Below are 12469 nucleotides of genomic sequence, written 5' to 3'. Positions count from 1 at the left end.
TGTTCTTCTTTATAAGTAAATTTAATGACAGTCCATTTACGTTTGGTATGATGACATCTTGGTTTGTCTGTGTTAGACAAACACATTTCAGTCGGAACAAAATGCCTCCGATTTGCAATTCCGAGTTCCCCAGACACCTTCGATTAGAAATCTGTAATGGGTAAACACATTTCAGCAGGAATAAAAATGCCCCCGAATTGCATGTATTTGTTATGCCAATTTCCCCACGCTTCTTGGATTTGAAGTCTGTGTTAGAGAAACACATTTCAGTCGGAAGAAAAATACACCCAACTTTCATGTATTTGCAAAGTGGATTCCCCCAGGCACATTGATTTTGAAGTCCGTGTTAGGGAAACACAGCTCGGTTGGAACAAAAATACCCCCTACTTGCATGTATATTTGCTAAGCGGATTCCTACAGGTACATTGATTTTGAAGTCTGTGTTCGGGAAACCGTAATTCGGGCCAATCAAAACTAGGCAGTTAGGGCGTTTAGATAACGCTTGACATTTCACAGTTATTCAATTGTTTATCTAATGGAAAATAACATTTTATTAATTGCGATAGAAGCGTAGAAATATTCCGTATCAATTGATGCAAACATCTTTGCGACCCAGTAAGAAATGTTCGAGTTATAAGCAATTGGAATCTTTCTTTTTTTCCTGCATGTTCTGTGTTTAGATGCAATGAGAGATGCAATAATTTCAGAGAGAAATCTATATATATAAAAATGGATTTCTGTCTGTCTGATTCTTTTGGACTCGGAAACTACTGAACCGATCAACATGAAAATTGGTATGTAGGGGTTTTTGGGGCCGGGGAAGGTTTTCGTGATTGTTTGAGACCCCTCCCCCCTCTCTAAAGGGGGTCTGCCATACAAATGAAACACAAATTTCTGCATTACTCGAGAATTAATCAAGCAAATGAAGCCAAATTAGGCATATGGAAGTCTTAGGATTCAATAAATGTTTCTATGATTGTTAAAATCTCCACTCCACTCTCAAAATGGGGGCTGCCATACAAATGAAACTCAAATTTCTGCATTACTCGAGAATTAATCAAGCAAATGGAATCAAATTTTGCATGTGGTGGTTTTAGGGTGCAATAAATGATTCTATGGTGGTTAGATGCTCCTCCCCCTCTCTTAGGCGGGGCTGTCATAAAAATGAAACACAAATTTCTGCATAACCAGAGAATTAATCAAGCAAATGAAACCAAATTTGGCATGTGGAGGTTTAGGGTGCAATAAATATTTTTAGGGAGGTTAGACACTCCACCCTTCTCTCTAAGGGGGAGCTGCCATACAAATGAAAGACTAATTTCTGCATAAAATAATCAAGCAAATGGAGCCAAATTTGTCATGTGAATGTTTTAGGGGACACGTAACGTTCCCACGCTGAATAGACACTTCTCCCCTCTCTCTGAGGGGAGAGGGGGACTGCCATAGAAATGAAGCATACATTTCTGCATAATTCAAGAACTAATCAAGCAAACGGAACCAAATTTAGCATGTGGAGGTTTAAGGGGGCAAGAAACATTTCTAAAGTGGTTCAACAATCCTCTCACCTTTCTGGGAAGGGGGGGGGGATTCTCATAGAAATGAAACACAAATTTCTGCATAACTCGAGAACTAATCAAGTAAATGGAACCAAATTAAGCATATGGAGGTTTTAGGGTACAATAAATAACAATACAGGGTACAATAAATGTTTCTATGGTGGTTGAACACTTCACCCCCTCTCTAAAGGGGGCTGCCATACAAATGAAACACAAATGACAGGAGGCACACAAACACAAACGTGACGGTTGACGGTTTTTGGGTATGAGAAATGTTTCTATGATGGTATGACACCTCTCCCTCATCTGGAATGTAGAGGGGGTCCCATAAATATATTACACATATGTCAATCAAAAATATTCCAACCAAACATGACAATTGAAAATTTTCGGAAAACGCTGAAGGAAAAATGGAAAAATTCGGAAAATTAAATTCCCATGTGTTCTACAATTACATAGTGACAAGTGCTGCTAATCCATTTGATGCTTGCGCTAGCGAAATTGATCTTTGTTCGAAACTGGAAATGGATTTTAGTTTAGTGAAAACGTGAATGTTTGAAGGTATTGATAACCAAAAAACAAATTTTAGGCGGGACGAAGTTTGCCGGGTCAGCTAGTATACTTATTATGGCCATGGATGTCACCCCTCTAAGGGTGACACCCGGGGCGGACCGCCCCTCCGCCCCCCTACACTACACCACTGCTAAGAACAAAAGTGGCACTGATGAAAAAGCGAGCGAATGAAACTGAGACGAAAGCCCTCCTTTCTTTTTGACGATATTTTCGACCAATAGTTAGAATTTCATGGAAATGAGATGTCTTCACAAAATCAAATGTTTTCACAGAAAATCAAATGTTTTCAACATGAAGACACGTCTTCAAACCTGACATCTTTGGACGTAAGTGGTTCTCTTGAGTGGGTATCCAAACTCAAAATTACGGGTCGTATAATAATAATAAGCGTCACTCTAAAGGAAAACGAACGAATTATCAACACCGATATGTTCCACTTTTTTCAAAGTATAGCAAGTTAAAAATATATAAATCTTTCATAACGAGTACGGCTCGGGACGACCGTAGAAAAAAAAATTATAGGAAGTGGTGTTCAAGACACGATTGCATTATTGACGTAGAACTACGCTGTGGGTTTAATTCTTGTCGCTTGTTTATAACTGCGGATATTATTTTATAAAGCTACGAAAATTTTGAAATGCCCATTCTACCAGCTTGGTCGCCCTGTAATATTTTTTTTTTGTAGAATCATTTGACGATAATTGTTTGATGATTCATTCTTGTGCTCGCAGAATACATGCTCGAGATAAACGCAGCTTTGTGGAGATCTTTAGTGGAGAAAGTTTTGCTACTGGCAAGCGAAACCAAATTACATACAAAATTCCAGAACGACATTTATTTTTGGTGGCTGAATAAACGAAATAAACTCTATCTGTTAATCTCAACAACCTCGAAAAGAGTAGCACTGTTTCATTTTGATCAAGATTAGTGCAAATGCAATTCTAGTTGAAAGCAGTTTTGTGACTGGCACGCGAGCTCAAATAAATTAATAACTTACTAGATCTTATTGAATAACTTGGTATTCCCCAAATAATTTTTTGGTGCACTACCTTAACGCCTGCTTCTCCATAGCGTTAGTTCAATGCATTGATGACAGAAAACAAACAATGTTAACTGCTTGGAAAAAGGCTGAATATTTGCCTCAGCAGAGATTCAGTACTAATACCCTAGCGTAAATATTTCCCTCCCGCTATCCCCCCTTCATGTTTATATTTATCATTACGACTGCATAATTTGCAACACCAAACGCACACACGTACGCACACAAATATCCATATATCGAGGGCTTGAATCAACTAAATATACACACACTTATCTCTGTTTCAACAGAAGCCCTTTCCGTTAATATTGCCAGTCTAGATTAGCTTAGCTGGCATCCTTCGTGGGGAGAGTCAATCACTGACAAAATCACAAATCACTGACAAAATTCCAGAACATTATTTTCTGATTTTCTGTGAGCTGACGATAGCGTAGCTTGATGATTCCCCACACAATTGTGTAGCTCAGAACCTTAATACAATGGCGTCAGTTTGATGCAATGATTGCAATGCCAGACACATCAGCGAGTGAGTAATTTGTTCGCTTCCACAGCTCAATCCGGAACGAAGACATGTGATGACGGAAATCTAGGAAGAACAAGCGATATTAATTACTTTGAATATAGAACCATACTGAAAGTTTGCCTTCCTTCCTTGCTTGAGATTTTAAACTTCTTCATTTCGTTCGTCCTTAACCTTCAAAAAAAACCCTTGGAAAACTTTACTTTACCCATCATATTACTCCTCCACCCCCATTGCCTTGAGAAAGGTATTCGACCCCTCGCCGTCTAGCTCGCCCAGCAACAATGTTGTTCAATCGATTTCCTCACGAAGAATGAAAGTTTGTCTCAGCGAGATCCATTGTTTATACTCTAGGCAAATATTTCCCTTCGTTCTTCTTCTTTTCCTTTGTTCACGGAGACTTTACATCTTACGATTTCCCCTTCGTTGCTCGTCGAATGCCAGAATGGCTCGGGATGACCGTAGAAAAAAATTATAATGGTGAAAGGGCGGATCGGTTCGACCGTGCTGTGTGAAAATGGAAGTAACATTATATACGGATCGGAATGACCGCGCAGAACAAGTAAGGCTCGGGATGGCCGTAAGAAAAAAACCACTGCGTGAAATTTTGTCGATGGCGGTTCGGGATGACCGCGCAACATTATGTCGATAGTAGATCGGGATGACCGCGTAGGATTCTGTCGACAGCGACTCGGAATGAGTGAGCAGGATTTGATCGATAGCGGCTCGGAATGAGTGCGCGCGATTTTGTGGCGGATCGGGATGATTACACAGAATCTTGTTGTCAGTAGCGCTTCTGAACACTGATAACAAGCCAAAAATGGTTTGGCTTGATTTTAAGGCAACTTTTTTTTACTTACAACAGATAAAAACTGCTAACGACGGATCTAATCGAAGCGGATCTGGTTGATCATATTCGATAAGTCTTAGGCCGTTTTCGTTGGTTCGCGGAAGGGCGCTGACTCTTCCAATTACCGGTCTGAACTTCTCCTCTTGGCCGACCTGAGCGTTCAAATCACAATGATCGGCCGCCCATGGCATGGGGAACAGACGTTGTTTTGATCCACACCTCCGTGGTGAACAGATGCTCGGATAGGCCCCCTTCCCTGTCAGCATACGGCCAAGATCCCACCGAGGTTGATGGTTACTCGTATCCCAGTCGGCACCGCGGAAAAATAGGGATTGGAGTTACTGGACAAGTAACTAAGGACCACGAATGGGGTTTTCAGTACCTATGAGGTACCAAATTGGGACACCAAATGCTTCTCAAAAAATAGACAGAAGAGATCAAATCACGAATACCACACACATAAACGAAAATAACGAGATAAAATCATCTACTCACCTCTTGGGAGCCAAACTTGAACACCGATGTAACGTTCCACAGTTCCGCACACCCGGTAATAACAACTCTTTTGAGAAACTCCTCAACTATTCCACTACCGGCACCCACACGGCTTTCAGCATCCTTGCCGCTCCTCGTCGAAAGCTTCAAACTCTTCGGATTCATCTGTCTCGCCAAGCGTTCGCTCGAAAAGAAATTTTTACTGATCCAACCGTAGATCTCCTTGTGATTGTAGACCATTCGGAACGACTTCAACTTCGAGTACACATTGATGAGATCCTTCTCGAGCTTGGAATCCACACTGAACAGCTCCAGGAACAGGAGCTTCTCCTGCATTGTATCAATCTCGAGCTGTTGAAACTGGATGCCCGCATAGAACATGGGCATCAGGAATTCGTCCGAGATATTGCGGTTGCTGAACTTGCCGGAAACAGTGAACAACTGCAAGGTGGCCGAGAAATCATTCGAACTATTCTCGCGCACCGCCGATATCGTAGTGTTCTCGATTTTAATGACGAAATTCTTCGGAATGATGGGAGCTATTCCCAGATACGTCTCGCTGCCGTCGTTGCGCCCCTGCTCAGCTTGCGCTCCAGGAACACTGTCCAAACTAACGCTATTCTGTCGTAGGAACATTTCGTGTCGGCGCTTCTGACTTTGCGCATCTTTCAAGAACTCATACAGACCCCCGTGGAGAACCACTTTCGTGTTGGTCATCGCTAATTGTAACTTCTCCAGCGAAATCGGCCCATGAGCTACCAGCACACTGTCCAACGCTATGCCAAAGCTAAGCTCACCCAGACATGGCTGAGAGTCGCTCGGTCTCGGTCTGTCCAGCCGTTTCGCTACCTGACAGTGTCGTAGGATTTTCGCCTGCGCATCACAAAGCGCCGAGGACACGAGCATCGTCTTCGTGTTGTGCACAAGGCTTCCATCCAGATGCAGCTCTTTGGCGGTCGCATGCAGCAACCAGCCCGGATCATGATCGTTGCTCAGCAATGCCACGGACACATTGTGGATGTGAACCGCCATGAATTGGGCGAACTTGATGATCATCGGATGGACTTTTTTCTCACGAAAATCCAAATTGTTGCGCTTTTTCGCATGGGCATCATTCGCAGGTGCATCGGAGCTGGTTGGGCCGGTATTGGTAGCATTCGGTTGTTGATTCTGATGTTGGTTCGAATTTTGGGTCTGCTGCTGACGACGATTGATATCCTTGTTGATTCGTATATCGCGAATATTGATAGACAGCAATTTCGTCACTTCCGAATTGAAGAAACTGCTTCGAATGCAAATTTCTTCGATTTGCTGAAAATGGAAAAATGAAATCCTGTCAGTGCATTAACGAAACGAAGCAGCCACCAAAACACAGAACAAAATCATCATTGATATATGTCGAATGCCAACCCTATATCAATATTTCATTCTAATTTTAGAACCGCTTTCCAATCGTATTGAACTTTTCCGCCTCACTTAGGAATTCTTAGTATTACGCAACGTTTGATACGCACATTGCGTACACATTCCAATCCATCATCGCTGTATAAACGATACTCACCACCGAGAATCCGCTTTTACAGATGTTCACATCCCGCAGCGAGAACGGTAAACCTATCCGACCGAAGCGAATTTTGATGTTGAACTTTCGCTTCAAGATGTACCCTATGCATTGTGGGAGAAGCCTGCAAAACGATGCGCATCAAAAGGAAACATTTTTTTGATCAGACAAAAAAAAACACATATGTGAACGCGAAAAACACGATAAATGCGACTCGGTTCACGTTCCATTTGCCCTTGTGGTCTTCCGTCAAAGCCAAAGGACATTCACTCACCAAGTTATACCGAGATAGATGGCGATAATAATCGCCAAAAACGAGAGCAGCGTTATCATGGCTGCAGCATTTTACTCTGTCCAGACTTTCGAGACCCGACTAGACACTGTCGAAGCCAAATAAAAGGAAAATGTTTTGAATTCCACAAATTTTCACCAGGAAGGAACGGTACAGGCGTATAAATAACAACACATCATCACTTGACAGTTTCCTCCTGTTGACTAATCGGTTGACAATCGAAGAATGGGCGGAGCAAAACAAACATATGATTTTCTGGTTTCCTATGAAGTGTTGAGTTGTTTATGAAGCACTGTGAAGGATAAAAAGCCGGTACCAATCAAAGTACATGGAATAGAAGGTAATACTTATGACAGACATACAGCTGTACTTGCGTTGTACTTCGAAAATTGTATGTCTGTCACCATGTACAGCGCTAGAACCATGCAAGCAACTCGGTACAATCGCTGTATCTGTACCGACCTATTTTACCGCTGTACATGACTACAGTTGTACTGTGCGCAGCGCCATAGACGATTAGTGGTGGGTAGCATGAACAAAACGAATCAAAACATTTGGTATACATTCTTTTCATTTACTTTCTCTTGAGTTAATAACTCAGATTGGAAACATATTTGTTCTGTTCGATAGTTTAGACGCTAAATAAAAACCTTTTTCATTGAAATCTTGGTGAAAATACAATGCAATAAATTCAAACTTCTGATTGTGAGTCTGACATGCGGTACAATGTACAACCAAAGTATGTGTGTTATGCTATCGTGGTACCTGTACAACGCTGTACACGTACAGCGCTAGTACAATTGTATGTCTGTCCATGGTATAAGCGAAATCGACTGTGTATCCGCGTGATGGCATTCAGCTTCGTATTACGAAATGGAGTAGACATGACAATATGGGTTTGCAGAAGAAATGAACACACTTTTAAAATAAAAATTATGAAGGAAAATTATTTTCCCTATATCAAATTAGTACTCTATGTAAATTAAAATCACTTTTGCTTGCAAGTAGTCAAAAAAATCAAACAAAAATTGTATCTAAAGAGATTTTTATATTATAGTCGTAAATTTTGGTGAGAACCAGGGTACGTTTATGTAAAGGTAACCTGGACTCGAAGTGTGTAACGACACGATTCACTCATACACTCTCAACTATGACATCTTAGCTTTGACGGAAAGCAGCGATCGCAAGGCAATTCATAACCAGTTTTTTTTTGTTGTTGCGAATATTACGTGCTCTGCTACTTTTCTTTCTGAAAATACGTGAGATAGAGGAGTAAGTGAACCATTAAAGTTAAAATAAAGCGCAATTCACATACACCATTCACGTCACGTTCACGTTCCGTTACGTCACGTTGCGTCAATTATTCTACCATGTAATTCCTATTGAAGCATTCATATATACCAGCAACGGCAAGTCGAAGTTGTATGTGAATGTTTGCATAAGAACTGCTTGGAAGAATAATTGACGCAACGTGACGGGACGGAAGTGCTCCCGTGGCCGAGTGGTTAGCGTCAAACCTAACATGCCGGGGGTTCGGGTTCGATTCCCGTTCTGGTCGGGGAAATTTTTCTTCAAAGAAATTTCCTCTGACTTGCACTGTGGTCACGCGTATTCTAGAGCTTGCCACTCAGAATGCATTCAAGGCGTGTTATTTGGCATAGAAATCTCAACTAAGTACTAATGAAAATGACGCAAGTAATACTACGTTGAGACGGCGGAGTTCCTCTAGGAACGTTAGTGCCATATAAGAAGAAGAAGAAGACGGGACGGAACGTGAACGTGACGTGGATGTTGTATGTGAATTGCACTTAAGGGAACTAGTACCCAGGATGTGTTGTTTATGTGCTGCTTTTTGAAACTGGTATTTTTACGACGGCTCGACTGCAAAGAAGTATATATAAAATATTTCCATTTTCAGACAACTTTATGGCTCGATGTGTGGCACCCGGATGCGTGAGAGTCCGACCATTTATACCCGGGCTCGAGTCTAACTCGAATTTTGAGAACATATCCCCCAAATTATCATTTCATAGATTCCCGAGGAATGTGACCATCCGGAAAACATGTAAATTAGCTTGCTTTACTCCAGTCCAGATTGTTTTATGCATATCGATGGTTTGGGAGTACAACATCGTCGAAAACTGATACGAACAGGTGAATTTGAACAAATCTAAATTATACATATAGTACACAAAACAGTTTATTTTTAGCTGTTTCTAGTTTTTTTTTATTCTTTATTTTTTGAGACTTTCAGCCTCCTGGGCTGGTTCGTCTCAGTAAAAACGGCCGAAACCATGCCGCAAAGTGCGCTTACTATCCATTATACATGCACATACGGACAAGCAATTAACAATAAAACAATAAAACCAAAACAGATTTCATCACGAGAATTTCTACGCTTGCCATGGCCCCAGGCCACAGATGGGGAATCCGCGCCACTCGAAGATGCCGACTGTTCTTGTTCCCCTTATCGCGAAGGGGAAGGAACAAGGATCTTCGATTTAATCACAAGTTTTGACGTAGGACTACGTCTTTCATTTCTATACCGGGGTGTAAAATCAAAGTTTCGAAAACGAAAGCGTTACGCCGGAGACCGAGATTTTGAGTGTTAATAGCTCCTAAACAACTGAACGAAATGGTATGATAAACACTTCATTCGAAAGATAAAATGTCTACGCGTTCTATACATGTTACTTTCTGATCCAAAAACTTGTTTCAATAGTCTTAAATTTGCTTTCAAAATAGGCTATTGAAATCACCAATCGGTATATAAGCGAGTGCCGCTCGAAATCCACTCAGTTCTAATTGAACAGCGATTGGAGCATGTTGTCGCTGTTGTGGTGAAGCTCTTCATTTATCATGAAAGCGCGGATGAATGGTGTCACCAAGAGCCTGTTTGTGCACCTTAGGCCAGAAGGGAATCCATCAGGAGGAGAGTGATGCTACAAACGGTTCCCCGGGAAGATCTCGAAGCAGCCGCTACACACACACACACATACACGCACGGAATTCTTTCCGTTTGGATCGAGAAAGATCCGGAAAATAATCTGCCAGTTACTCTAGGAATTTAAAAATACATTCATGTGAAAGAGTTTATTTGAATGTTTTCTATCCATGTAACACTGTGACCAAATATGTTTCAATCAAGTGCTATTAACAGATGGTTATCGAGTTAGCATTAACCACTGGTGGGCTTCCAGTATCGAGGAAAATGTGGAAATATCTAATCGTTACTGAAAATAATCTGCCAGTTCCTCTGGGAATTTAAAATTACATTCATACGAAAGAGTTTATTTTAATGTTTTCTATCCATGTAACACTGTGACCAAATACATTAGGTTTTGTGATTTTTCAATCAATCGCAATCAACAGGATAGCTTCTGAAGATTATTCTTCCCCATCAGTAGGATATTTCCGTATCCAATATTGGATGCATAAAACCTTGTGCCTCCAACGTAACGCTCTCGTTTTCGAAGTTCTCCAAATATTCATTCATTCAGAATGAATTCAGATTCAACTTCATACAAATGATCTCTAAATCAACGATAGTCCTACGTCACCCTTGCGGTTATACCATAGATATAACCCACTTCCTGTTTTTTGTTCAAATTTTAAAGTACAGATCGGCATCTTTCAAAAAGCAGAGCAGTGCAGTAGTTTGTGAAGGGTCGTCGCCAAGCACATCTCGAATGCTCCCGCTGATCCCGTGTGAGTTCCGGAGGTTCTCATACTTTGGGCAAATACAGAGGATGTGTTCGACTGAATTGCGAACCTCGCACAAGTCACAAAGGGGATGAAAGGGTCCTCTGTTGAAGTTGTGTGACATGTTGCAGTGACCGATTCTTAACCTGGATAAGATTCGTTGCTCTCTCATCGTTTTGACGTCTTCGAATCTGGTGATGGATCCTTTGATTCTCCGGAGGAAAGCTGTTTCTAGTGTCAGAAAGGCAAACGATTCTCATGCCCCGGGAAATCAAAACCGAATGGTTCGCCGAAACGTCTTGATTGACATTAACCACGAGTTGAACCAAGAGCTTTAGGAAGCTAAAATCCGAATTGCCGTCCACAATTTCCTCTAGATTTTGTTTAGAAAGAAAATCTAAATAGAATATCTTTACACTGCAATGAATAAATATATACATTAAGCTAAACTACTATTACGAAACCACAGGGCAGTTTCGTTTGACAGTTGAGTGAATTCCGTACAACCCTGTTTTTCATCGCATATGTCAAGTGCAGCATAGTGGATAACTTCACTCCGAAAGTGACAAGCAACAACATAGTCGTAAAAACGTGCTAGTAGCTACAGCTAGGCTATTTTCAAATTCAAATTTAGTACATTGCCATTTCTATTAACTCTTTAGTTAAATTAAAGTCTGCAAAAAGTATTTATTTCCGTTTAAGTTCGACCAGATTTATCGTAGCATACAGGTAGTCAGTAAGGTTTCAGGTAGAACATCAAAAAGTAACACGACAATGTAAGTGTACAAGTAATCTGTTTAAAAACGTCAAATCAGTACAAATATATTTTCAGCTTTGAAGCTGTGTAAAAGCTGCTGTCAAAACGTCTTTTCGTCTGCCTGAAAACCTATCCGAACAACTACAATAGAAGTAAACTTATTTAAAAAAAAATATTACACCCTCCATGATACTTGCCAAGCTAACACGTGACAGCCTCACTGTTACTGATGCACTAGTCAGTCAAGACTACCTTTACATAAACGTACCCTGGGTGAGAATATCTAAAAGTTCATAGAAAATAGTTTAAATTAGAGTCAGAACAACGTACTTCTAGTAGGTAAATATTTTCATACAAATTTTAGCAATTTAAAACTGCCGTAGGACTAATCTGATAGAGAATAGTTGGCCTCATAAAAACTAATGTCGTATCCAGATGTCGACACAATTCCGCCATCAACCAGGGATTGACAGTGTACCCAATATTGCTGCAGTTCATTGACATTTTGGTTCTGTCAATTACTTATGTTTACAACTCGGTCCAGTTATATAGTCGAATAGTGGCTAACTTTAAACTCCATGTTAAATGTGAACACCTCCATGTGAAACCGAAACATGAAAATCGCTCATGCAGTTAGAAATAAAGCAGCGCATTTTTCTTTATTTTTACGCGAATATGATTGTGAAGACCAGTCTTCCGAAAAACACTTACACATGTCCACGCGATGTGAAAATTCCATGTTCTTGTTTGAATTTGAACATGATTTTCGCTAGTGTCTATCCCAAACACGAACAATGATACACAAACATAAACAATTGAAAACAAACACGATGTTTATAATTCAAGAACATCATGTACAAACATATCACCTGATGTCGCAGTATTCATTGCTTTCGTTTCGTTTCTTTTCATACACGGAAAGAAATTATTCATCCCAAAACATTTCTTCGTAGAATACTTTTTCACAGAAACGAACTTGAAATTTAGTGCGCATTTCAAAAATTGCACGAACTAAGAGGCTATGAGTGCATGCACCAAAATATATAATTTTATTAAGGCTCAAATGGCGTCAGCCTAACGGGGCCGGGAGTTCAATATTTTGACAATGTTTGCTTACAACTATG

At 40.6% G+C, this 12469-nt stretch overlaps 1 protein-coding gene across 3 annotated transcripts in view; it reads right to left on the bottom strand.

Moving 5' to 3' along the window:
- The window catches only part of LOC129771468 (protein hobbit), a 47062-nt gene extending 39967 nt beyond the window's left edge, over positions 1 to 7095 (bottom strand). For all 3 annotated transcript variants that reach the window (XM_055775142.1, XM_055775143.1, XM_055775144.1), the window contains exons 1-3: positions 6869 to 7095; positions 6595 to 6718; positions 5034 to 6344 (exon numbers count right to left, since the gene is read on the bottom strand). In XM_055775142.1, the coding sequence (XP_055631117.1) occupies positions 5034 to 6344; positions 6595 to 6718; positions 6869 to 6927 (1494 nt within the window). In that variant the 5' untranslated portion in view covers positions 6928 to 7095. The remainder of the gene's footprint in view (positions 1 to 5033; positions 6345 to 6594; positions 6719 to 6868) is intronic.
- Positions 7096 to 12469: the final 5374 nt, after the last annotated feature.

This window comes from Toxorhynchites rutilus, chromosome 2, assembly GCF_029784135.1.
Source record: "Toxorhynchites rutilus septentrionalis strain SRP chromosome 2, ASM2978413v1, whole genome shotgun sequence".
Classification (NCBI taxonomy): domain Eukaryota; kingdom Metazoa; phylum Arthropoda; class Insecta; order Diptera; family Culicidae; genus Toxorhynchites; species Toxorhynchites rutilus.
This window is presented reverse-complemented; position numbering and strand designations above follow the sequence as displayed.